The 25,519-nt window shown below is 39.5% G+C and overlaps 2 protein-coding genes across 3 annotated transcripts; one reads left to right on the top strand and one right to left on the bottom strand.

The window, feature by feature from the left end:
• Nucleotides 1-1,249: 1,249 nt before the first annotated feature.
• Psma2 (proteasome 20S subunit alpha 2) lies at nt 1,250-11,415 on the bottom strand. Of its 2 annotated transcripts, XM_003470096.5 has the most exons (8): nt 11,225-11,414; nt 7,466-7,542; nt 6,649-6,781; nt 5,181-5,303; nt 4,036-4,117; nt 2,652-2,725; nt 1,613-1,670; nt 1,250-1,527 (listed from the first exon to the last, which is right to left on the bottom strand). In XM_003470096.5, exons 1-8 carry the CDS (start codon nt 11,263-11,265, stop codon nt 1,411-1,413), a joined length of 705 nt encoding a protein of 234 aa, XP_003470144.1. In that variant the 5' UTR covers nt 11,266-11,414; the 3' UTR covers nt 1,250-1,410. The 2 variants fall into 2 exon arrangements, with proteins under 2 accessions (XP_003470144.1, XP_063089994.1); XM_063233924.1 differs by lacking the exon at nt 5,181-5,303 and having other exon boundaries at nt 11,225-11,415.
• Nucleotides 11,416-11,461: 46 nt separating this feature from the next.
• On the top strand, nt 11,462-19,581 carry Mrpl32 (mitochondrial ribosomal protein L32). Its single transcript, XM_003470097.5, has 3 exons — nt 11,462-11,636; nt 13,642-13,823; nt 16,891-19,581. Exons 1-3 carry the CDS (start codon nt 11,519-11,521, stop codon nt 17,143-17,145), a joined length of 555 nt encoding a protein of 184 aa, XP_003470145.1. The 5' UTR covers nt 11,462-11,518; the 3' UTR covers nt 17,146-19,581.
• Nucleotides 19,582-25,519: the final 5,938 nt, after the last annotated feature.

The raw sequence follows: 25,519 nt of genomic DNA, 5'->3' as shown, positions 1-25,519 counted from the left end.
GCCTACATAAATTCAAGCACAGCTAACAATGTATTTAACCAGTAATCATGCCAGGCTTTACCCTTGCTTTATGAGATATAGTTTTCAAAAAAAATCTCCCTAAGATAATTATCTTTCTAAGCCATTCCTTTTTATTACTCTGTTCACTTTCTAGTGTGCTGGAATCACAATACACCAGCAGCTCAGAAGGAGAGATTTGCAGACAAGGTCTTGAAGACAGACACCTTTAAGCAGGATGCTAAGGTAGCATCGCCCATCTCCTAAAATGCTTCTGCCACCCTAAGAAGACATGTGCCATGGGAGAAGTAGAACTGTAAGCCCTGTAAAAAATGCTCTAACATAAGGCTTTTCCACTAAACTTAGCTAAATCTTAAATGCTTTTTTAGCTGTATTTAAATCCTGGAATTATCTACTACACCTCTTTATACTGTTAAGACTAATAACACTCATGAATTCTGCTCCATCAACACACAGATACTTAATCAATCAGATGTGATTTCCTGTTTTCTAATATGCCGTAAAAATAAATAAATCCAAAGAAATAAAACCACCTCCTATGTGAATTCTCCACTACTGGTTTCCTCTTAAGAACCTTACTTACAGCAAAGACTGATTAAAGACTGATGAGGGACAGCCTTAAGCCAGTTTTGACACTTAAGATTACTATTTCCAGTATTGATGTCCATTTTTGAACTAAAAAAATCTATACAATTTAGAGATTTGTTTTAAATATTCCTATGTACTTGTGATAGAGAAACCACCAGGACAAGCAGACCATAGCTTATTTAAATGCTTCCCACAGGAGACCCGTGTGGTTCAGCTCTCACAGCTCCAATGCAGTCAAACCAAGCAAACTTTTTAGAGCCTTCAAAGATACCAGCCCACTGCGGCACAAGTACCACAGGTTCACCACCACTGCTCTAGGACCTCAATGATCCCACACCTACATACCCTCAACACCTGTGCTTATTTGTGTCATGGGTCCACGAGAGTTTGCAGATTCTCTCAGCGGCAAAAGTGACTTACCAAAACCAGCTCTGTACTTTACAGAAACACGGGCACTATCGCTACAAATGGGATGGTGATCTGACTGAACTGAAGTGCACAGAATGGAATCGTGGTTTCATCATTTTGCCTTGCAGTGTAGTTTCTAAACACCCAATTGTAATGAATAGCAGGAAAAAAAATGTTCGGTGGTAAAATGTTGGATGAAATGTTAAAATTTTACTAACTCCTAAAAATCTGGAAGTTGGATTTAACAGTTTATTATGATTTGTGTCATTTTAAAAACATCAGTCCATTAAACCATGTAGAAATAAGTATGCAAAAAGTCTGCAAAACAAAACATACTTTAAACATGTTTAAGTAGATAGATTATCTGAAATCTCAGGTCACTCCATCTCTTCACTATTATGCAATGGCCGCCAAGTAGTCCTTAACTTCGGTCGGAGTGAGCCTCCGGAAGCCAGCTTCGTTGCAGATGCCGACCTCTATGTTGTCTTCTGTCATCTGACCCTCAAAGCTCTCCTGCCGGGGAAGGGAGAAAAAACGGTCAGCTTCCCACACACTCCACTAGAAAACCACAAGTTCAGTGGGAGGGTGCTGAGCTAACCTTCAGAGTTAAGATGGCTGTGTGAATGGCATCTTCAAGTTCCAAATCTTCATTGTATCTAAAGAGAATTTTAAACAATGACTTTATGGTACTGCTTACATTCTTTATGACTACACAATCAATGACAGTAACAACATTAAGGTTTTCTAAACATCAGAGAAACTTAAAACATTATGCAATCCTCAAAATCACCTCACTGAGATACATGTCCCCAAAGAAAAGACTATTATTTGGTACTTAATCCTAAACATCATGGAAAGAATACAATCCTAAAATGAATTTATTTTAGGAAACTTAAGTATTAATGCACTCATGTAATTAGGATGTTAGCAGCAGCATATATTACAATAACTTTTAAAAACAAAGCAAAGAGCCTTTGATAGAATCTCCTTTGTTCTTATAACCTATATGTTAAAACATGAAATATTTGAAGACTCACTAATAAATATAAGTTAAAGAAAAGTGTTTTATGACCCCATGGCAAAGTTTACCTATATCTTTAATGGTATTAGTATTACATGAAGGCTGTAGGGAAGGATCATCTGTAGTCAAAGCCAATTACACAATTTTCCTGTTCAAAGCGGGCCACTCTTGGAGGGCTGTGTATCAGTAAGTCTGGAATATAGCTGGGCACAGGGGACTGCAGGCCTTCCACCACTACTCGATAGCACACTCAGTCTGCTCCACACCAAGTATTTGCTTCCACAATTTTTACTGTCATATACAGTATCATTAAACCACTTAAAGCTTTTTCTATTCTAAATGTTTTTTTTTTAAGTAGTGGGAAAAATGAAGTGAAACGACATAAAACACTTAGGACACAACTAGAAGAATGTAGAAAAAGATGTCCTGAGACATGAATCATAGTACCACTCGATATACTGAAGTTTAAGATGCCAGGATGTTGACAAGTTTTTGTTTGCCTGTAACTAAGCTCAAATACAGAGATAAGACAAATTTATTTACATTCATAAAATTATGAAGAGTGCTTAAATCCTTAAAGTGAGTTTTCCAGTGAATCCAGTTATAGTGAGCCTACCTTTTCTCAAGGAAAGTTTTCCCATTAACGTAGTTCTTTCCCATTGCTGTGGCCTTCCAGGCAAAATAAGCTCCCTAATAATGAAAAGAGTCAGATTTTAGAAAAAGACATGTTCTGCCATTTGCTTTCTAACTCTACAATTGTTCTCTAACATCTATCTAAGGTCACTGAGTGTTTACTGGGATGGAATGAAAATATCACAGGTTATTTTTTAAAAGCTTAAGAGGGACGGATGACAGCGAGACATAAAGAAATCCCAGTTATGAAATTTGGTATCTTGAGTGTGTTCGTCTCCTCAGGTATGTATATATATCAAAACTCATCAAGCTGATGATGATGGGTTGCTGATGATCCAACCTACTGTATATAAATTTGTTGAAAAAGTCAATAAAAGGAAACTCAGGTTAATGTAAAGCAAATAATCAAGGAACTTAAAAATCTGTCAAATAAATTTGAAACTAGCGATCAACTCATCAGTATCAATGAATATATTAAAAGGGAAGCTTTTCATTACAAACATTCAAAAGTTTTAATATTTTATAACCTAGGCAAAGTGAAAGCAGTAGCAATGTCATATGTAATATGGCCTCATGTGTTGAAAATTATGTACCTGCACACAGAAAAGAACCCTAACAAAAACATATCAAATATATTAAAAGACACACTTGCCTTCTAGATACAAGAAACAATGAGACAAAAGATGAACATGATTTCATAGACAGTGGCTTTTGCTACCCACTGGAAGGCAAGGGAGGAGGGCTTGTCATTTAGCTTCAGAAACTCAGAGATGGGGTAACTACACTGTCACTAGTTTCCAAAACATTTACTTTTCTGATTTAAGTAACAACCAGAATATTTTTCTTTTGCCTTTTAAATTTGCAGCATTAGAGTATAAAGTGTGCACTAAGTGACCTTGTAATTATGTAATAATCCGCAGTGAACGATAAAGGGTCTCCTTAGCAAGCAGACAGGTGTAGAGTGGCATCTTCTCTAGGGACACCTTCTTACCAAGATACCAAACTCTTGGTTTGGAGCACGCAACTCACTCAAGATATTGGTTAAGTACTCATTTTGTAAAACACTGAACTAACAACAAAGATGACGACGTCTTTCAGGTCCACATCTTGAATTGTATTTTCCAAAGTAACAAAATTCCAGATTTAATGAGATTGAATAACAACTATTTCAATGAGTCACTGAAGTATGTAGCATTAATGACAAAAAACAGGGCGAAACTAATGTAGTTTGTAGCTACTTTACGCATTCTGAAGTCCAAATGAAAAGAGAGAAATTGTTAATTGTAAAGTTTCCATGGCTTCTGTTTTTATTAGATATTCAAACAGCAATTTTTTAAAATTCTTCAAATGTATCAAATAATACTTACAGATGGATCTGACTGAAATAAATATGGTCGCCCCTCATTCCAACCACAAATAAGTAAAGAAACGCCAAATGGACGAACACCACTGCAGAAAGGAAAATGACAATCATTCAGTATCTTCATGGTGGTTAACAATCATGCTCCAGTGCAAACTTACCAATACTCTTGAGTAAACCAAGTTATCAAGTAAACGGAAGTTGACTTAAAGTCATTAAAAAGTACTCAAGGCCTTTCTAACTGGATCAACAGAAAATGAACTCTCTTTATGGTGGTAAGAAGAGTCAAGAAACCCTGGATGACACAGAGCCACACCTGGCCGTGGCCTGTTCGGGTTCCCTGAGGCTCACACATGGTTCCTGACCTGACCGTGCTGAGAAGAGCTGGATCTTTAAGGGGACCTAGTGGAAAGCACTGCAGTCAGGGGACACCGTCCTGGGAGAGGACTGCTGCTGGTGTCTCAGAGTGGGCTGTCTTGCCGGAGTGCAGAGTGACGTTAACAAGGAGCAAGCCCGTCCCTCTGCTGTCCCTTGCTTCCTGTCTCAAAATATAAACTCTCTGGCAAGCGCTCTGGCCTTGCAGTGCTACTTGGCAGAAGGCCCTCATCACATCCATGCCATGCTGTCAGGCCTCCAGCATCATGAGCATAAATAAGCCTCTTCTGTAAAGGGCCCGGCCTCAAGTGTCGAACAAAGAAAGACACAGCGAATGAAGACAATGCAGTCACTAGGTATGGACATTCAGTGTCCTAACAAGCACAATTCCCAGCTAGTATGGACCTTCCCAAGCTTGCAGATAAACAACTATGTTTACGTTACGTTACTTAAACTCAATAGAAAGTCTGCTTTCACCACATGCTCATAATCATTCCTGGGTGGAAAGACAATGTGGCAGTGGTGACTGCCCATAATCACTGGCAAAAATAACTCGATTCACAAGCTTTTTTCTGTTGTATAAACAAGAAAACAGTGATGCTTTTTCCCTAAGAAAATACTCTAGGTCTAGTTAAGAAGTGAAACATTCAATGTAGTGATTGTATTTGTTGCACAAATACCAGACTATTAAGTAGTAAAAACTCATCCTTTTAAAATGACTTTCTGCCTCCTAACTCATGGCCTATTTCAGATACTAACATAACAAAAGCACCTTACCCCGACTGGGTGTACTCCTGCATCACAGAAGCTACTCTCTGTACCAGCTGGGCTGTAGGGATGGGCTCCTGGTAAACAAGGTAGTACTGCTGGGCGAGTTTCCGAGCTCTGTGCACAAGCACTCTAGCACACCGGGAAGATGGAAGCACTGATTAAAATTAAGGTGCTCTACTACCGAAGACGCACTCTTGTTCTGTAAGCATGTAACTACAGCACAAGCTTAATGTGTTATCTTAAAGGCAGCTGTTGAGCGGCCAGTTTTACTCTGCCATCCAATCCCAACTGATTAGAAGAGCATTTCAGAGTGTCGTAGAGCAGCTGGCCAATAGGAGACAGACGACAACAAGGCAAAAGGAAAAAGGCAGGAACTGGAATACCTAGTAAAAAATGTGAGGTTTCTCTTTCTCCGTGGCTTAAGACTGCACCCCTTATCCCAAGGCTGGCTACCATGTCTTTGCGTGTTTTACCAGGCCCACAAACACATGAGCACAAATACATCTGAGCACAATTTCAGGCATATGTTTTCTCACTCTACCTCCACCTTCTCGCAGACTGCCTACACTCTGGAGAACCCTTCAGAGATTAAGACAGTGGAAAACTACTTTTAACTTTAAATATAAATACTGTCAAAAGATCTTAAGGATATACAACAAATGTATTAGCAGGGCATACAGGATTTATCCCTACCTGCTTAGGTACTATAGATCCAGGATGTGCACCTTAGCGCCCTGCATGACTCTCTTCTCTGCCTAAGTTTACTCTATCAGTGTGACACAGTAGCAGTGTTCCTTCCATTCAGCGGTCACCCCACCCACCACGCTACAGGCTGTTCACAATCCGATCATCTGTTGGTTTTTCTCACTCAAAGTGAAATGCTGACACTACTAAAGACTGACAAGCTGGGTGCAGTGGCACATGCCTGATTCCCACCCAGCACTTGGGAAGCTGAGGCAGGAGGAGTGCTGCAAGTTTTTTGAGGTCAGCCTGGGATACATAGTGAGTCCAGGCCAGCGTGCACTATGTAGTGAGACCGTCTTGGACGGACGGACGGACGGACGGACGGAAGGACGGAAGGACGGAAGGACAGAAGGACGGAAGGAAGGAAGGAAGGAAGGAAGGAAGGAAAAGAAGGAAGGAAGGAAAGAAGGAAGGAAGGACAGAAACAAAGAAAGACAGACAGACAGACATAGCAAGCTCTAAATCACTTCCAACTTGCTGGTGAAATCAAAAGCAGCAATTACACAAATATCTTTATCCTAGCTGGTTGTAACGCTCTGTAACATCCAGTAGGCTTTGGGAATTTTGTCCCTTTGACAAGACAAAAATAAAGGCAATGAGGTTAACTCTGGATGATGAGAGGACAGTCATCAGAACCCCTGAGTTCCTTAAAGTCACCCAAGCCAGCTGCCAACAACTTTTTAAAGTACAGATTCTAATCAATTCACGAGATAGTAAATAAATAAAGTACCTGTAATCTGGACCCATGCCACTGTACACCAAACCTATGTGCTTGGTAATTGGCTCTACTTTGTGTACACTTCGCTCATCATACAGAATGGACTTCTGTTTCTTCTCAGTTGCTAACACCACACCATTTGCAGCTTAAGAAAAAAAAAAAGACCTGCATGTTTAATCATTTAAAAGACGTATTTCAACAACATTTTAATTATGGATGTATTAAACCCAAACTCCTCTATTTCCTGTAATTTATAAAACCTTTTCTTCAGGATTCTTGTATCAAAATTTCCTCAGAAATGGTAAAATTCACTTTACCCTCATTGTTCACTTGTTCTGCACTTTAAAAAAAAATCTCTATTGCTAATGATATTATGCAACCTCTCTTAAAGTACTCCAGGATACCTGCAAGCTTACAGGTTTTAAATTTAACATAAAAATTTAAAATAAATGTAGATCCTTTTTAAAAAAATACTAGGACATGAAACAACTATAGAATCTTCAGACTATTTTCTAATTAGCCTTTCTAAGATATATAGGAAGGATTACAACTGCCAGGTAACAGTGATAAACAGTAGGAAAACAAATATTCAGTTTTCTGAATGGGAAGAACACTTTGTAAACTCCCACAACACATAAAGGAGTCAAATTTACTCTGAAAAGAAATCGTAATCACTTCATAGGCTTAATACTATTTTCTTTACAATTCAAACTGTACTAACAAAAAGAACTGCTAAACTTTACGGTGCCATAGTTACTTATAAATTACTAATTCGAAAAAATTAGGTTAACTACTAAAAAACATCTGAAGGAATGAAGCACGTCTTTACCTTTAATTCCCACGGAAGGGGCTCCTCCAGCTACCGCGGCCAGTGCATATTCAATCTGGACAAGCTTTCCAGATGGGCTGAAAGGAAACACAGCTATGTGCTAAGGTCAAATATTTTCACGGATTTTTTTGTTAGACATCTTTGCAAACGGGCAGATGTGCCAGTCAAATCCATTAATCAAACCCCAAGGAACAGCTGGCCTTTGAAATCTGTCCGTGGAAGTGTTCATTCATAAACTAAGGCAATTCGAACGCTCTCATGATGAAGCGCTGCTTCGCTCCCTTGGTGTTTTTCATCCACCACTTAGAGCAGTACTACGAGTCCTCCTTTTCACCCCTTACCAACCTCGTAACTCTGGGCAAGTCATGTTACCTCGCACGGTTTTCTTTCCTATACATGGGGATAACAGCACTACAGTGACCTAGTTCAAAGAATCGCGATGATTAAATGAAATGATGTCTATAAAAGTTTATGGCAAAAATTTGCAAGAATACACTGAAAAATAACATTAATACATACCTATCTTAAGATGTATTTCATGTGCAGGTGTTTGTGGGATTTTTCTTGAGTTTTTACTTTGTTTTGTTTCTTTTTGAGACAGGGCCTCACTATGCAGTTCAGACTGGCCTTGAACTTACTTTGTAGCACAGCCTGGCCTCAAACTCACAGGGATCCTCCTGGCTCAGCCTCCCAAGTGCTGGGATTACAGACATACACTGCCATGCCAAACTCTAATGTGCAGGGGGTTTTTGTTTTTTGTTTTTTTTTAATAGACAGAACCTACATGTAAGACCTAGGTTATTATTCACAAAATGTATTCTCTGCACAGTGGTACCCTGATTCACAAGCTTGAGTTGGATGAAAACCAAGTCAAATTAAATTGTTAACTTCAGAGGGAAGTTTGATATAGTTCTTATGCAGTTTGGTTTGCAACCAGAATCATGGAGAGAACTGAAGTACTCTGTATAGGATTTTTGCATTACATCTGATTCCTAATTCTAGGAACCTTTGATGGTTATTCTTAACAGATCTAGTCTACTTGCGTTAGTAGCTAAGTATGAGTTCCAAAATGGCCTTTTAGGTCACATTTTATTTCACACTAGTCATTCAGTTAGAATGATCAGAAACATTACAAACTAACCTTCCTATTTTATAAAGAAAAAATCTCCCAAAAAACTTTTGCAAAGTGATACAGCTAAATCCCTATCTCATGTCTACTATTGAAAAGACAATCTTAAATTTCAGAAGACCACTGTTTTAAGTTCATGCTGTCGCTTTAATCTTGAGTTGTATCATCCCACCTTGCTCCAGTCTACATGACTAGTGTTAAAATCAGAAACTTCAGACAAGCTATTTCTCCTGTCTGAAACTCACTTCTCTGTTGCCTGGTGAACACCTTCCTGGCCATTCTGCAACTCTTAGGATCTACACCATGTTCTTAGGGAAGATCCCTGAATTCTAAGACAAGACTAAATGACATACAATCTGCCTCTGTGGTCCCATACTTCTTCCTGTTTGGCTAAAGCTCATCATATTTCAATTATTTCAGGATTCCAGCATATAACCTAGTAACAGAAATCTACAGTTCTGGATGATAAAGAGACATTTAGACTGATTTAAGAAATAAAACTAAGGACCGCAGCTTAAAGACAACAAAATTGGCTGACCTAAGCACTTTATATTCAGATTTAAAAGCAAGGCTAATTTTTTCTCCCTTTAATAACCATTGTTTCAGTGACTCTCCTGGTCTACCCAGCTTTCAATACTGTTCAATACTTAGTTCACAGACCCGTGAGGAATATGTAAAACCTCATAAAATTACTTTCTCCACTTCCATTATCTGTCCACGCCTTTATCACATCATCCTCTGTGTACTGTTATGCTCTATATACTGTGTATGCTCTGTTAGCATACTAACCTGGGTATGCTGAGCATCCTAAAATACCAATATCTCTACCTGGGATAAATGAAACAGACTTCTAACTAGTTTTCCTTGCTCTCCTCCAGCCAGAGTCACCTCTGTACATCACTCCCACTTAGGTCCTGTAATAATGTCCTGGTTCACTTAAATATTACTCATCTTACAGGCCCTCAAGCACAGTACTTGCTTATAGTACATCCTCTGAGACCAACTATTCTCTCTACTGTATTTTCAAATAACTGGCTTCTTTTCATCTTCCAGTCTCAAAAACCCTCCCCAAACATGACAGTTACATCCCTTCTTTCATAGTTTTAAAATAAAATTCTTGAATAACAGAAAACCATTTTCCAGAATTGATTGGTAGGCACCAATTTGTTTATTTACTGGCAATATTCTCAACTAAATGTCAGCCACATGAAAACCTTCTTTCTGGTTTCTAGTCACTTGTCCCGCTGTAGTTTAATTCTGATTACAACAGGATAGAAACAATTTCTTTTTTGTCTCGAAGAGTTCAATCATCATGCTCAAAAGTTTAAGTTCAAAAAAAAAAAAAAAAGTCTGTTATAAAAAGACTCAGCCCTGGATAATAGATGACTGTTCTATGTTTCAGCTCTACTAAGATTACATTTTCTTAGAAATAAGAAATATTTGCTTTTTTCACAAATGTCAACAGTGACTACCTTGCCCAATTCTTTTTCTGTCACTGGACAGGACAGCCTATATAGCACAATTAAATAAACTTCATTCAAAACTTAGGATACAAAATTATACAACCTTAGTTCTTGTCAAATGGAAGGCATTACTTATTTCAGAAAGACAGCATAATATAATGGGAAGTTTTAATTTTTGTTATCAGAAAAAATGCAGCTTGAATGTCAACTCAGGATGACCTTGAGTTATTGAATTTGAGCAGTGGTTAACTCATCTGTAACAAGCTGACATAACATTCATCACTGATGGTAGTGGAAAGTAACGAAGTAGGTCAGGCTGCACTTAAACAGAAAGTGCTCAACAAGTGAGATCCCATCTGCTGTCAGTGTTCACAAAGGACAACAAACTAAATGTGTCACTACTAATCCTTAAGAAAAGGGTCAAACTAGAACCCTTCCCCGTGGATTCTGAAATATTTCCGTGATGATTTTCTTAAACTGGATATGACTGTGTACATCAACTGTATTTTAAAAAATACTTATTACTTTCTTTAACTTCCTGTTCTACAACAGAAGGTCTGAAATCTTTTGAAAGCATACATACACCCAAAAAGAAGAAAGAGACTTAACACACACTGTTGCCTAACGGTTTGGATCCACAAAAAACCTGTCAGACAAATCAGCACTTTCATTTTTCAGTCTCTGTGCTTCTATCAGGAGTCCTCGAAGAAACCAAAAGCGGAAGTTTCAAAAGACAGCGAATGCCAAAGGAAGACCAGCACTCCAACCTAACAATAAAGCTGAGATTTAAAACAAAACACGCGACCCCACGCATTAACTAAGACTACAAGCTTCAGAAGCTTCCGCCCACATCAGGCCTACTAAGGCCAGGAAAGAAATCCCGAGTTCCGAACAGGTCATCTGGAGAGAACCAGTACAAAAGTGCCTTATTCTCTGGTCTCCAGGGCGAAGGGGAATGACTATCTACAACCCTCCCAGGAATGCACCCCCAAGTTCGTCTGGGCCTCGAGTCAGCCCGGCAAATGACTGTGCAAAGCTGCACTCCCGTCTCCACTTCCTCCTAGACTCTAGGAAAACACAAACGCTGAGGCAAGGACGCACAAAACAGAGTCAAGCGACCTCCTGCAACCTTTGCCACGCCAAGAACTTTGGGGGTCCCTTCCATACCTAAAGGTTGTCAGCGAAAAGCTGTAACCGCGCTCCGCCATCTTTAACCGGAGAGCCCAAGCACATCCGCACACATGCGCTTTACGGTCAGTTTAATTTCACTTCCCGTCCCAGCAACTCCCTCCTCTCTCTCTGATTGGAGGGGAGAGTCAAAGTCGCCCCCGATGAATTTTGGGAGTCGTAGTTTTAGGAGCCGGATTTGCCCCACTCTGGGTCTGTGCGCATGCTCGAAGTAGGGGCGGGACCAAACAGTGCCGAGGACCCCTTCTTCCGGCAAGGAATAAGGTGGCAGCCATGCTGCTGGTAACGATTCCACCGTGGCCGATATCTCGGAGACTGATCCAAAACTGTTGGGAGTTGTTGCAGCGAAAATTCCAGCAAAGCTGGCCGAGCCTTTCCAGTCCTCCGTGGGGTGAGTGCAGAAAGGCTGACGTAAGGACCCCGGACTGCGTAGCAGTTGCAGCTCTTAGTTTTTCCTTTCCGCCCACCGTGCAGGACGTCCCCAGTGCCTTTCGCTTAGCAGCCGGTCACCTATTTTTGCATTCTTCCGGGTAACAGGACCCCTGCGTTTCCATTCGTACAGTGTTATCCAAGCGTCCCAAGTTGTGTCAGAGGTAAATACAATCAGACTTTATCTAAAGAGCCGAGAATGGATCCTGTTTGGTAACTACTGATGGGAACGCGCCGAGCTCCGTTCCAATTTGTGCAGAAGCCATTTGGACATTTTAAAGAGAAACAGAGCCAGTATAAGTGTGATTAGTCCGTCTCTGCTAGCTCCTAGTTAGCGAAGTTAAGTTCTCCTCGCCCACAAAGACTGGGAGGCAGAGACCCTGTACAGCCTGGTTGATGATTATATTTCAGAGCAACGCATCTGGGCCTTGAGCTCCTGGGCTGCAGGATGCACCTGTGAAATTGTAAGCCCTTAATAATAAACGGTGTTTATTATTAAGGAGAAAGGGAGTTCAGGAGCCTAGCACTAGGTAGTCTTGATGTATGTGTGTTGTGCGTGGTGTTGTGTATGTTGAGAACAAAAAGCATATTTTCCTGGCATTTAAGCACTTTCAGGGGTGCTGAGGTCATCCTGAGGACGGGACCTTATGCTGCTGGAAGTCGAGCTGGAGTTTGGGCAAGTCTTTCGTTGCAGGGCTCTGGGTAGAGTTATGTGCACAGCGCTGCAGTTCTCACTTGGCATCGACGATGGCCAATCGGGGTCTCTGTTTTTCCTTTTCGGTCCCCACTCCCATGCACATGGAATGTCATTAGATCTCTTGTGTGGTGTTGGAGTTTTATGAAGCTGAATTCTGATTCCTGTGTTTACTTCAGGAATGAATTTTTATTAAAAATATCTTGGGTATGAAAACTGTTACTGCTTCGACATTTACAGAGTACCTCAAAAGAGAAAACACTCAGGTAGTCAACAGATATATACCAAGAAAATATGTACCTGCTAAGTTTTCTTTTATGTGCTCTGTGGGGTAAATTAAACAATTCCAGTAGGTGTCTCCACTTTTCAAGTGAACAAGTAGGCTTGAAAACATTCAAAGATCACACAGGGAATCCAGAGCCTCCTTTAATCCAGAGCCTCCTTTACAAAACACCAGACTGTGTTTAGCAATACTTTTAGATTTACTGGACAATACCGTTTGTTAAGTGTAGAGAGCTTTATGTACTTTAAGAATTCCTAAAATCAAAAGAAGTATCAGAAGTCTGAAGAATAGCAAAAGGTAAAGGAATTTCTTTGATTTTTTTAAGCATTTTAAAAAACAAAAGGGAGATATTGATAGTCATGTAAATCGTACTATATGAAGTGAGGAACTAGTTCTTTTTCTTAGCAAACAGGAGTCAAGATTAAACATTAATGAAGAACTTAGTGGCTTAAGGAATCTACCAAGTTAAATAATAAAAGGCACTGTGAATTTTTAAAAGAGCAAGTACAAAATTATCTCAGTGTAGATCACAAGTGCATTTATGGAATCACAACCTTAGATTTACTTGGACCTTAAGTTCTTACTGACTCCACGAAGTAAAATGTGGACAGTTGAATGATTTTGATTCTAAGTTATGCTCCTTTTACTCAAACTTTTACTCATGTTTATTACTAAACCTCTGAGTCCTGTATTTCATGAGGTGAGAAATTTAGAATTTCATTCATCTCATTTCAGCAAGTTCTATTAAGAAAAAATTCTATTTGTGTTACTTAAAAATGCCATTTTTATTAGCTTTAGTACTGTGTATTTTAATAGCTACATTTTCTGTTAAGTATTACTTAATTTAACTTGCTATACTATGCGTGTGTGTGTGTGTGTGTGTGTGTGTGTGTTGACATATCAGGGTTGATTGTCAAGAAGAATGATATTTGTAAATAGTCATGTGGGAGCTGGAAATTGGTTCTGTATCTCCATATTTTATTTTTATAGGACCAGCATTAGCAGTACAGGGTCCAGCAATATTTACTGAGCCAGTAAATGATTCCAGTGGAAATCAGGAGAATACCAGCCTCTTGGATAGTATCTTTTGGATGGCAGCTCCCAAAAAAAGACGCAGTATTGAAGTTAACAGATGTAGAAGAAGAAACCCTCAGAAACTTATTAAAGTTAAGGTAATTTATTCATTTTTGTGACTATGCTTTTCTTCAAGTCCACCATTGAGTATTGTCGTGGTATATTCGTGTATCCTATTGTTGTAGTCAGGAGTTGTGCAGAGAACAATTAGCAATCAGGACACAGAATTTATAATATTATTTATGATGGTCACCCAGAGTTTAACACAAGAAAGTGCAGGAAATCTGTCCACAACACTTAAAAACCTGGAATATTCAGTCGAGGGCCTGGATCCCACAACAGTGTCCCGCATGAGTCCAGATGAAAACCAGATGACCGTGCCTCCCATGAGTCCAACTGGAGGTATAGAGCCCACGAGAAGGACCCACACCAGTCTCTTTTTTAAGGATCCGTGCTGGGAAGCTCAAAGGTCAGTGGTGGAAGCTAGAAAGCCTATGCCAGCGGGGTGAAGGAGCTGTGCTGGTAGGTTGAAGGTTCTACACTGTAGCCAAGAAGTCACACAAAGACAAGGGCTGTCCCTAGGCATCACAGCCAGCCTCAGTGACAAGGAGGTCCTGAACTCCTCTGACAATAAGGACAGTAGAGTACGTGCCAGAAAGCCAGCATGACAGTTGCTCTTAGAGATTAAATGGCACACATCTTCCCCTCCGGAGCAAGGAAGTGATGCTCAATGTAAGGACCAGAGCTCCCCCAAAGTGAACTACAGTCATTCTCACCAACAAGGTCCCAAGCTCCTCCAATGACAGTGGTCTAACTCTCACTGGGGAAGCTCATCAGGGCAAGCTCCTCCAGGAGAACCAACAGCTCAAACAGCAACACCTAGGAGAATCTACGACACCTAACTTGTCTTCTCCACAACTCTATGCTGGCAACTTTTCTCAGGTGGACCATCTACACTTAGCACCATGCTGATTTAATTTAGCTGGCGTTAAGTTGACCACCAATTTTTAATCCATAACATGTATGGATAAATTATTCTCAAATTTTATATGTCTGTGGTCTGCCCTAACTAAAATACAGTAATCTCACTAGGTACGTCTAGTGTTCTGTATCCCTAGTACTAATAATGCAGTAAAAGAAGTTTGGAGATGAGACAGAAGACTAGGTTGTGAAGAATCCATATAACTTCTCAATTATGAACTGTGTCAGTCATGGGCTGAGTGATTTTGAATTACGAATGAATAAACATTAACTGTGGTAATTAAAGTAAAAACTAGCGAGCATTTTGGGTCTTAGATTTTACTAGCCATTATGTAATCCACTTATCCTTTACCATGTCCAATAAAATACTTCAAGGGACAATCACAACCTATGATGTATCTCAGTGTTTTATGTGCATTGTCCCCTCGTATTCTCATACCAGTCCTCCAAAGTAAATGGCACTTTCTTCACGTTGTAAGATGAAGAAGTAGAAGCCAAAAGAATTTGTCTGTGGTCAAAAAGCTATTAAGTGGGAAAGTCAGGATTTGACAGCAAGCAGTCTGATTTTAGAACTCATTCTTCTCTTGAAACTTTTCTTTGTGTGCTCAGACAAATCTAGATTCGCTTACCCCATCATATGTAAAGTTCTGTTCATTGATCTAATTGAAAAGCATTATAGTAGGTATAGTGTCAATTTATGGTCATAACAATTAACAATTTCAACTCTTGCCTGCTTTGTGACCCACCATAGCAGCACTATGTGGATGAAACTCAAGAACATTTCCACATTTCACATTTAAACCCTTGGAACTTAAACCAAAAAGTGTTTCTGAGTCATGGTAGAGGTGAAATTTACATCTGAAACTGAGAAACATTTTACTTAGGACTCCATAAAAGTCGGTCTTGAGGATTTAAGCTTTTAGAAATGAGATCCTGTACCAATCAGTTACCTAAGTTCTCCTACTGCTCTTATCCTGTGCATACATTTTCTGTTACAAGTTATTTCCCGCTATGGATAGCACAGTATTGTGTTGGGTACTTTGAGGATGAAAAGACCAGCTGACTGGTTGTCTTTTCATATCTTAGGTGTACACACAACCCATCACAACAAAGTAAAATGAGAATATGATGAGACCAGTAATTAGGAGGATTCTTTGTCCTTTCAGAAAATGAAATTTGTTTGCTTATCAGCCTCATACATGTTGGTGTATTAATGTTAAGAAGTATTTAAAATTTCTTCAATCTCCTGATTGAAGAAAAGCCTTTTCTTTGTATTTTTGTTCACATCTACCTTCAAAATATATTGAAATTTTTTAGGGATTATAATTATGTATAAAGTGTATTAAAATATTGAGCCAGGCGTGGTGGCACACTCATGTAATCCCAGCACTTGCGAAGCTGAGACAGGCAGATTGTGGCAAGTTCAAGACCAACCTGTGCTCAAGGCCAGCCTGAACCACAGAGCGAGAACCTGTCTCAAAAAAAAAAACAAAAAAAAAAAGCTTTCAAACTGTAGCATCATGGGAGTTTTACATTAAGGAGTAATCGATTGTAAATAAAAAGAAAAGTTGTGCCATCTACCAAACCTGTATTCTGAATAGAAATTTAAATCATACTGTAATAAAGCAGAGGACTCGAGCACATAATGTTCTTGTAATATTATTTTCCTTAAGGTAGATCGAAGAGAATTTCCCTTTCCTTGGCGTGTTTTTTAAGATGCTCTCTGCTTTAAGATGACCCCCTTATGTGGATGGATCCCTTATTAGATATTTGGAGTTAAGGGAATAGACTTTTTTTAAAGAAAAATGACTGCTGTGTTTTAAGTACCACATACAAAGTCGGTAAACATGAGTTCTAGTCCTGATTCTTCTATTAATTCAAATCTGGTATTATTGTCAGTTTCTTTATTAAAGTGAGGTTAAAGCTGGGCATGATAGTGCACACCTGTAATCTCAGCCACTCAGGAGGCTGAGGCAGAAGAGTTGCTGTGAGTTTGAGGCCAGCCTGAACTACACAGTCCTAGTCTCAAAAAATAAAATAAATTAAAGTGAGATTGAATGTAAGTGATATTATGGCCTCATGTAACATAAACATTCTCACCCAAACTGTGAACGTCACTCCTGTTGATGATTATTTGTGTATCATATCTCTTGCTGATATTTTTGTTTGTTTGTTTTTTTAAAGAACAATTTTGACGTCTGTCCCGAATGTGGTCACCTAAAATTGAAACACGTCCTTTGTGGGGTTTGCTATCAGAAAGTGCGTGAGGAAACTGCAGAAATCAGACGACAGATGGGGAAACAAGAAGGAGGCCCTTTTAAAGCTCCCTCCACAGAAACTGTGGTCTTATACACAGGAGAGACACCATCCCCACAGGATCAGGGCAAGAGGATCATTGAACGAAACAGGAAGCGGCCATCCTGGTTCACTCAGAACTGACAGCAGAGACGTTGTAAGGATGACTTCACAGTAAAGCGTTTCTCCTTTAGAAGAAGAGGCTTTGTTTTTTATGTTGTTGTGCTTGATTTTAAATCATCAATACAAAGTATAATTTACATGTAGTTTTATGTGAGATAATTTGAAGACTGTAAGTAAACTCAAAGTATTCATGCAAAATTTCAATGTCTGTTTTTATTATAGTGTCTGTTTACAGTAACATAAAGTTTCCAGATCAGAAATAAAGTTCATAGCAAGAATTGCCTGTCTTGCTTTGGTTTTGTTTGCAACACTTAGTACAAATATTTTCATTTAAGTAATAGAAGTAGGCTTTTTCTTGGTATTGTTTTAAGATGATCATCATGTGGGAATAGGTTTTGTTCCATTCTTTTATTAAATTGTCTTTGGAGGAGTTCACTTTTATATGGACTATATTTTACTAGTTTACTTAGATGTAAAAATAGTTTTTATATTTTAAGTTAAAACAACATTGAAAATTCATTAGCTTAACTCATGAAATTTGTACTATATAATTTTGGAAGTGATTTTTAGTAAAGAGGGCCAGATTCCATTGAACACAGAAAACATTCTAAGGCCATTAACTCTGTATTTCCTTTCTAGTGTGCCCATTTATTTTACTACATTTTATAATTTTTATGGTAAAAGCCTCTTTAGCTTCCTGTAATTATTTTTTATTTTCTTCTCCCTTCCTGTTCTCATGTTCACCTTGAACCCAAGGTTTGCTATTTGGTCTCCTTCTCGTAAAAGCTTATTGAAACAATGGAGTAGCAAGAAGTAAAGTTTTTATAGTTAAAGGAGAAAATTAGTAAACAGTGTAAACCGCAGATATATTTCAAATTTGTACCAAAATAGCTTGAACACTCACTAGGATTAGGCAGCAAATTCAACTCTTGATCTTTATTTTCTTCGGAAGCAGCATTCACTTGCATGGATCAGGCTTCACAAGGTAAGACACCTCATCTAGAAGGTGCAGAAGTATCTTTGTACAAAGACCTAAGTCCTACCTCTCCCATGGAACTTTACAATGGAGATGGTGGAAAGGAGCAATCCATATTGATATTACCTAGAGGTGGTAAAATAAATGGACATACCAGAAAGCAAAGCTGTTCTCTGCAGGTAATTTTATACCTTAACGGATTGTACAAGTGCTGTGTGTCAGCAAGGTAGATGTACTTGAGATAGAATCACTGGCTCATGAAAGCTAAGGCTGATTGGTTGCATACTTGAATGTGTTCTGCTCCCTACTCACTTGCCAGTTGACTAATAGATTGTAGAGAATACCTCTAGGTAACAAGTCGTCCTTCGATGATGTAGACTGAATGTCTTCACCCCAAAATTTGTGTCCGATTTAATATCTAATGTCATAGTATTAAGTGGGGTCATTATGAGGTAATTAGGTCCTAGGTATAGAGCCCTATAAGTGAGATTGCCCTTTTCAGAAGAGCTCCAAGAGCTTGCTCTGCTCATATGCTTTATGCCTTGTGTTTTTGCTCTTCTTTTGAGATTTTATCTGGCATTCAGGCCTACTTAGTTACAGATCTTACATGTAAACTTGCTACTAAATTTATTTTTAAAATTATAAGAAGAATGCATATCATACTACTTAAAGCTGAATCTCCAATGCCAACTTTACCGGTAGAGATAAAAATCACTGTGGTGCACATATTCTAACTACTTCCTCATGACAAGGAACACAACTTCCCCCCTTTTCATGGAGCATAATTGACAAAATCATATATGTATATTTAAAGTATGCAAGATCTTGCATGTTTTGAGGTGGGTATACATTGTGAAATGATTACTGTAAGCCAATAAATCTATACCTTATATATCAATTCATAATTTCCTCTGCTTAAAAACAGTTGTATAATTTTTGTGGTCAAAAGGACATTTTATATTCAAAAGGAAAAATGTTCTCAGTATCTCAGGCCCATAAACAAATTGAAATATTTAGTGGGCAGCATTCTGCATGATTTCTTGATTTCTCTGTATTAATGCATTTTATGACAAAATCAGCAGGACCATACATACCATTTTGTTACCTGCTGAATGTTATACCTGAGTGAGTGTAGTAGACACCTTAACTTTTTCTCATCTCCATTATCATCTATTACATTGCCGCCCTACTCCCTTATTTATTTCTTCTTGTCTAACAGTACTCTACTTTCTACTTTAATGTCTTTAATAGATTCCACACATTAGGGAAGACATAGTTCTTGTCAGAGTCTGGCTTATTTAATACAGCAATCTTCAGTTCCATTCATTTTCTTGCAAGTGGCAAAATTTCTTTATGGGAAAATACTTTGTTGTATATTACATACCACAATTTATCCATTCCCCTGTTGATGGGCAGTTAAGCTGGTTACATATCTTGGTTATTGTGAATTGTGTTGCAATAAACATGGGTATTCAGATTTCCGTAGTAGTCTGTCTTTAATTCCTTCAGGTGTGTGCCAAGGAATCATATAGCTGGGTTGTATAATGTTCTGTTTTTAGTTTTATGAGGTGCTTTCATGATTTCCATCATATCTGTACTAACTTACATTCCCAGTAGCAGTGTAGAAAGGCACCTTTTGTCTACATCCTTGCCAGAATTTGTTTTATGTTTACTTAACATTCTGATGAGTGATTAACATTCTGATGAGTGAGATGGAATCTCAATGTAGTTTTTATTTGTATTTCCCTAGTAGTGAGAAAGTTGAACCTTTTCTCCAAATCTGAGGCTACCTCTTAATTCTGTTCCTTATTTCCCTTATTGTGCCAAAACTTTGACAAGTCATTCATTGAATTCTTGCTATTATTTCGCATACTGTTGGGGTAGTTTTTGTCCGTGGCTATGAGTAACGTTTTCCCTGTTTTCTTCTAGTATTTCTAAAGTTTTACATCTTATACCTAGGTTTTCAATGTGTTTTTAATTGATTTTTGTACTAGAAGGATCTACTTTCAGTCTTCTATATAGGGATACTCAATTTCTCAGTGCCATTTGTTAAAGAGGCTTTTTTTCCCCAATATGTGTTTGTGGCTCTTGTCAAACTAACTGTGATTATATGGGTTTGTTTTTCTGTCCACTGTTCTATTCCATTGAATTTACATCTATTTTTATGTCAATCCTGTTTTTGTTACTATAGCTTTGTAGTATAATCTGAGGCTCCCTACTCTTAGAAATCCAAAATGCTTTAGGTGGACTGTAAAAAATGCTGATTTTTTAAACCTAATTTTAAAATTATTTAAATGAAAATTTGTTTACATAGGTTGGGTGTAGTGAGTTCAGGATTTCTTCTTTATTAACATTACATTGAGTAGAAGCCTTTAACACTGGAGGTATGGAATTTGCTTTTCCTCAGAAAACTTATTTTCCATCCCTGCCCCAAGGGCAGGATTTGCCCCTCCGTGTTTTAAAGTCTGCACTCGGAAACTCCGCTCTATGATTAGCATTTCTTTTCTTGGGACGTACCCAAAAATAGATGCTCTAACGTCAGCTGGAACTTGTAAGGAACAGTGTCGTAGCATTGCTCTTGAAGAGCAGTGTTTTGAATAATGTCTGTGCCTCTGTCACAGAATAGTGTTGCTTTCAACTGCTGCAACAAAGGGCATCTAGTTCAGCAACCCCAAGCCAAACGGAGAGCACGTTCCTGGTTTTTAGTAGTCGCCCTGACCCACACTTTTTAACAGGGCGGTGTTTTACCTTCCTGAGAACACTGCAGCACTTAAATTACCCGTCCTCGGTATTCCTCTCCTGTCCCTACTGACCTGTGCATTCGCCTTCACATTAGGGAAGCTGCTGGTGAGTTTCAGCGATGCGATTTGGGGCAAGAATGAGAGGAAACTAGAGGGTCAGCACGTCTGTATCTCCTGAGTCCTGGTGCTCAAACTCAGAGCCAGGTGGGCAAATGCAGCTTTGAAATCAAAAGAGGAAACGTTAATAAGCCGGGCTTCACTGTGCAGCCCCGCTAGAGGGCAGCAACCGAACTGCACTGAGCGCCTTCTCAATGAAGTAATCAGTCAGCTCCAGCAGGCTGGAGGCCTTGTCTGCTTCCACCGGACCTCTCCGCCCAGGACAGTGGGATGGGGCAGGATTACTGCAGGGAGACAAAGGCTATCCGCAGCATGGGTTGAAGGCCACAGGCTTCAGAGTTAAGCCTCACCTCTTCTCTTCCTTGGCCTGTTAATCTTAATTGTCATCTCGACTGAATTAAGAGACTCCTGGAGAGGTGACAGGAACGTTGTGAGCAGTGATACTGCAAGCTTAATGTGCTGTTAGAAGTTGGAAGCAGTGAATTCCTGGGGATGTGCCATTGGAGGGTGTCCCTGGCACCATGTGGGCATGGCCTTTCTCCATGATGTCCTGCCTCCCCTAGGACTCATAGCAGTGGCACCAGCCAGCCATGGCTGAAACCTTGAGCCGAACTAAACTTCTCCATGAAGTTGTGAGTGTTGAGAATTTTGTCCCAGCAACAGTGAAGCTCACCAATATACTACCTTATCTCTTGGGTGCCGGCAGGCTACTCGATTGTAAATTCCTTCCCAAGAGTATTTTCAGGATAAAAGCTCAAAATGTTCCCATCTTGTAGCTATTTAGTGTTCCCCAATATTAATATACTATGGCCTGGGAAAAAAACTGATTTTGTCGTTGATACTCTAATCTAGTAGTTCTCAATCAAAGACCATCCCTTCCCATATTCAGATGACATTTGTCAATGTCTGCAGGCATTTTCTGGTTATACCTGTGGAGGTGGAAGTCAAGTGCTACTGGATTCTGGGTGAGAAGCCAGGGATGGTGATGAGCATTTTCAGATTCATTTAAGTAAGTTTTTTTTTTTGAATAAAAATGTGATATGAAAATATTTTAATTTATGAAAGCCTCAGTGCATCAACTGTATGTTTTCCATACCTTAAACTCTCAGTAGTAATTCTCATGTCTATACCTCCAAGCCATGAGATTTCCATTAGTACCTCACATAAGTCTTTAACACGTCGTAGACTTAACAACTTTCCCAAATCATCCCTCCCTGAGTTTGCTTTCTGTGGTAGTCTAACTTGATTTACTTATCATTCAACAAGCATGATGGATGTCTCTATGTACACTTCCGCTTAGAGTTACCATGTCAAAAATAAGACTGTTAGTCACCTCTATGTCTTCTTACCCCCACCAGCCACATCTGTACCCAACCCAAACCTTCCCATCTTGTTAACAGTCCAGCTACTCCAGCAGCACTCAGCCATTCTTGATTTCTCTCTTTCCTTCTTACACCATGTACAATTAATGAATAGCTCTTTTTAACTCTACTTTCATAACATGTCCGCACTTCCAAAAGGCATTTTGGTTTGGAATGATAAGATGGGGTGCTACAAGGAGTTCTCACAAAGAAGGCAGGGGAGACCCAAGAACAGATCTAGGGAGACAGGATACAGTTCTCCGGCTATTATCTAGACCAGAGATAATGTAGCATGGACCATGATGGTGCCCAGGCATGTGGGGTAGAGGAAGCTGAGAAGTGTTTTGGAAGCAGAGTGGATGGGACTTGGTGATTGCTGGTGGTGGAGACACTAACGTGATTGACTGCCAGGTTTCCAGTTTGAGCAACGAAGGGGCTGTGATTAGGAACCCTGTGTGAAGTGAAGGCAGGTGATGGGGGAAACACGAGAGTCCCATTTTCGACCAGCTGTGTTTGAAATACTTATTGGACATCCCAACTGAAATGGCAGGAGGCAAACGGATATGCGAGTGTGTAAATTTGGAAACCATCGGCAGATGGAGTATATTTAAAGTCATGGAAATGAGTGAGATTATTCAGAGCAAGTACTCAAGAGAGAGAATCGTGCCTGGAGCCTGAGGAGGGGGACCCACAGACTCCAAGAGAGAGCATTTCAGGAGGAGGGAATCACCCCTTCTGTCAAGTGCTGCTGGGACATGAAGGAAAGCGAGACGAGGATGGAAAAGGCCCCGATGATTGTAGCAAATGGAATTCATTTGTGACATGACAAAAGCAATTTCATTTCAATGTTGGTGACAGAAGCCAGATTGGAGTGGGCTGGAGAATAGCTGTGTACCGAGTTGGTGGAGGCAGTATTCCTAGAAAATTCTTTCCAAAAGTTTTTATCTGCCAGGGAATAGAGAAATGAGGTAATAACAAGAGAAAGATAGAGAAGGATGGGGGTGAAGCGTAAAGTGCATGTGTGTAGCATATGGAGAGATCAGCATGTATTATTGCTAATGGAAATGATTCAGGAAAGGAAGAGACCATTGATACAATAATGCAAAGAATGACAGAGATGGACAGCCGTCTGCTAGCACCCATGGTGGGCCCCAAATCTTACTTTTATGAGAAAGAGGAATCTGTCCTCTTTTAACACCTGAAGGTTGAACTGACGAAGACCTGCAGTGATACCCTAGAAATCAGAGAAGCCTGACTCGCTTTCAGCCTCAGAGCAAGCCCATCTCCAATTTTGCTTTTCCTGTTTTCCTGCCATTATGTTTCGATGAGGCAAGTAATTCCATTCTGTCCAATGTATTGATGATTTAATGGCTGGTGTCATATGTCATGTGTTGTTCCAAAGGCTTAATGGTTATTTTTGCTGATACTGTCTTCTGCAGTATGAAGACCAAGAACATTGGAGCATATAGTTTGTTAGCATAGAATGTGATTTACAAGAGCTAAAAAGATAGCCATGGATAAGAAAAATCCCAACACTTCTAAAGAATTGGTATTTCCAGAAAATTCCTTCATTCAAATGACATTTATTAATATATGTAACCTATTTAATAGATTTAAATACATGTTTATTAATGTAATGTTGCATTTGTTACACTGAGCTCAAAATCATTTTTCTTCAGTATGATGAGTGGAATTTACTGAAAATCTGTTATATCTCAAACATTCTGCGTATGTTATAAATACCTTTAAGATCACAATGTGGGGCAGAGTAATAGGAGCCACTGTTTAAACATTATTTTAATATATTAGGCACAGTGCTAAGAGTTACGTAGATTACTTATTAAATTTTACATGGCATGAAAGTATTATAGAATCTTAACTGGAATTATTTTTTCAGTGGTATTTCCTTGTACCCTTTGCCTTCATCTCATTTAGAGTCTGTGCATTTTTGTTTAGGACCAAGAAAGAAAAAACAGAAAGAAAGAGGAAGGAAAGGAAAAACAAAGAAAGTATTTCGCGGCAGACAGGAAGCAGAGAGAAAAGGAGGAGCCACAGACGAGAATACACCTTTCCATCCTTGTTTGCTTGCTTTATGAGGCTGCAGATTTAACCCAAGGCCTCGTGCAGGAGCCACAACCCCAGCCCCAAGACAAACACGACATACAGGAAAATGAAGACTTGTCCGCAATCCAGAGCCCAGGCTATAAAACTCCAAAGGAAGTGACCCAGTTCAGTGACTTCCTTTTGGAGCTCTGGCAGTTTAGCTCCAGACTTGCCCCAGATCACAAAGCTTGTGCATTGTAAAGGTAAGTCTAGAAATACTTATCTGAGCCAAAGTAACAACCACACTTAACTCTTAAAATGTTAACCCTTTTAAAATGCAAATAACAACTTTGACTGCAAATTGAGACATGAACTTCTTTCCAATGGTTGCAGTATCAGTTTCTACAAAGAGTAGTGCATATAGGAGACATGATGATTTTCTGCTATTGGTAGAATTGACAGTATAACATTGTCCACCTGATTCACTCCTGAAAGTGCAGTGGAGGAATAGATCACTAATTGTATCAAAAAAGCACATTGACAGGTCATGTCCCTCACCAGCATCCACTGTACCAGACCTCCCTGGGGAGCACCCTTGCAGTGCTCATGTTGCATCCATGCCAAGGCTAGCTCTGATTATGCAATTTAATATTATCTTTTGCTACAATCTGGATACAGTTTGACCCCCAGAGGTCATCTGTTGGAAGCCAGGTCCCCAGTGTTGGGAGGTGGTGGAGGCTTTAAGTGCTGGAATCAGTGGGAGGTGAGTGGGGATGGGGTGTGTCCTCAGAAGGGGTTATGGTGGTTTTCATAGGACTCCCATGAGTTCCAATGAAAGAGTTGTGACCAAAAAAGTGAATCTGGTCCCCAAATCTGTCTGGCTTATGACCCTGCTACAAGAGTTCCCTTAGGGCCTCCCACCACTGGCACCCCATGTGCCATGGTGCCCTCGCTAAGGGCCTGATGCATGAGGCCACTTGATCTTACAAGCTGTGAGTTAAGTCAATCTCCTTTTTCTTCCTTTTCTTCTTCTGCAGGGACACAAGGGATCTCTAGATAGGGTTAATAAAGACCCAGGACCTTTTCACAGGTAGAAAAAAAAAGCCTCTGGGGGACTTTGAGTAGGAAACAGTTTTCAAGCAGTTTTGTGGTTTTTC

Source organism: Cavia porcellus, unplaced genomic scaffold (genome assembly GCF_034190915.1).
Source record: "Cavia porcellus strain 051 isolate PalLab524CR breed Dunkin Hartley unplaced genomic scaffold, mCavPor4.1 scaffold_23, whole genome shotgun sequence".
In the NCBI taxonomy this organism is placed as follows: domain Eukaryota; kingdom Metazoa; phylum Chordata; class Mammalia; order Rodentia; family Caviidae; genus Cavia; species Cavia porcellus.
This window is presented reverse-complemented; position numbering and strand designations above follow the sequence as displayed.

Bases quoted from the DNA above. Each gene is read 5' to 3' on its own strand.
- Psma2 (XM_003470096.5), bottom strand. From the start codon at position 11,265: ATGGCGGAGCGCGGTTACAGCTTTTCGCTGACAACCTTTAG. The intron at 6,782-7,465 runs GTAAAGACGTGC...TTTTTTCTTAAG, and splicing joins CCCTTCCGTGGGAATTAAAG to CTGCAAATGGTGTGGTGTTA. The intron at 1,671-2,651 runs GTAGGCTCACTA...AATTCTCTTTAG, and splicing joins AAAACTTTCCTTGAGAAAAG to ATACAATGAAGATTTGGAAC.
- Mrpl32 (XM_003470097.5), top strand. From the start codon at position 11,519: ATGCTGCTGGTAACGATTCCACCGTGGCCGATATCTCGGAGACTGATC. The intron at 11,637-13,641 runs GTGAGTGCAGAA...TTATTTTTATAG, and splicing joins CCTTTCCAGTCCTCCGTGGG to GACCAGCATTAGCAGTACAG. The intron at 13,824-16,890 runs GTAATTTATTCA...GTTTTTTTAAAG, and splicing joins AGAAACTTATTAAAGTTAAG to AACAATTTTGACGTCTGTCC.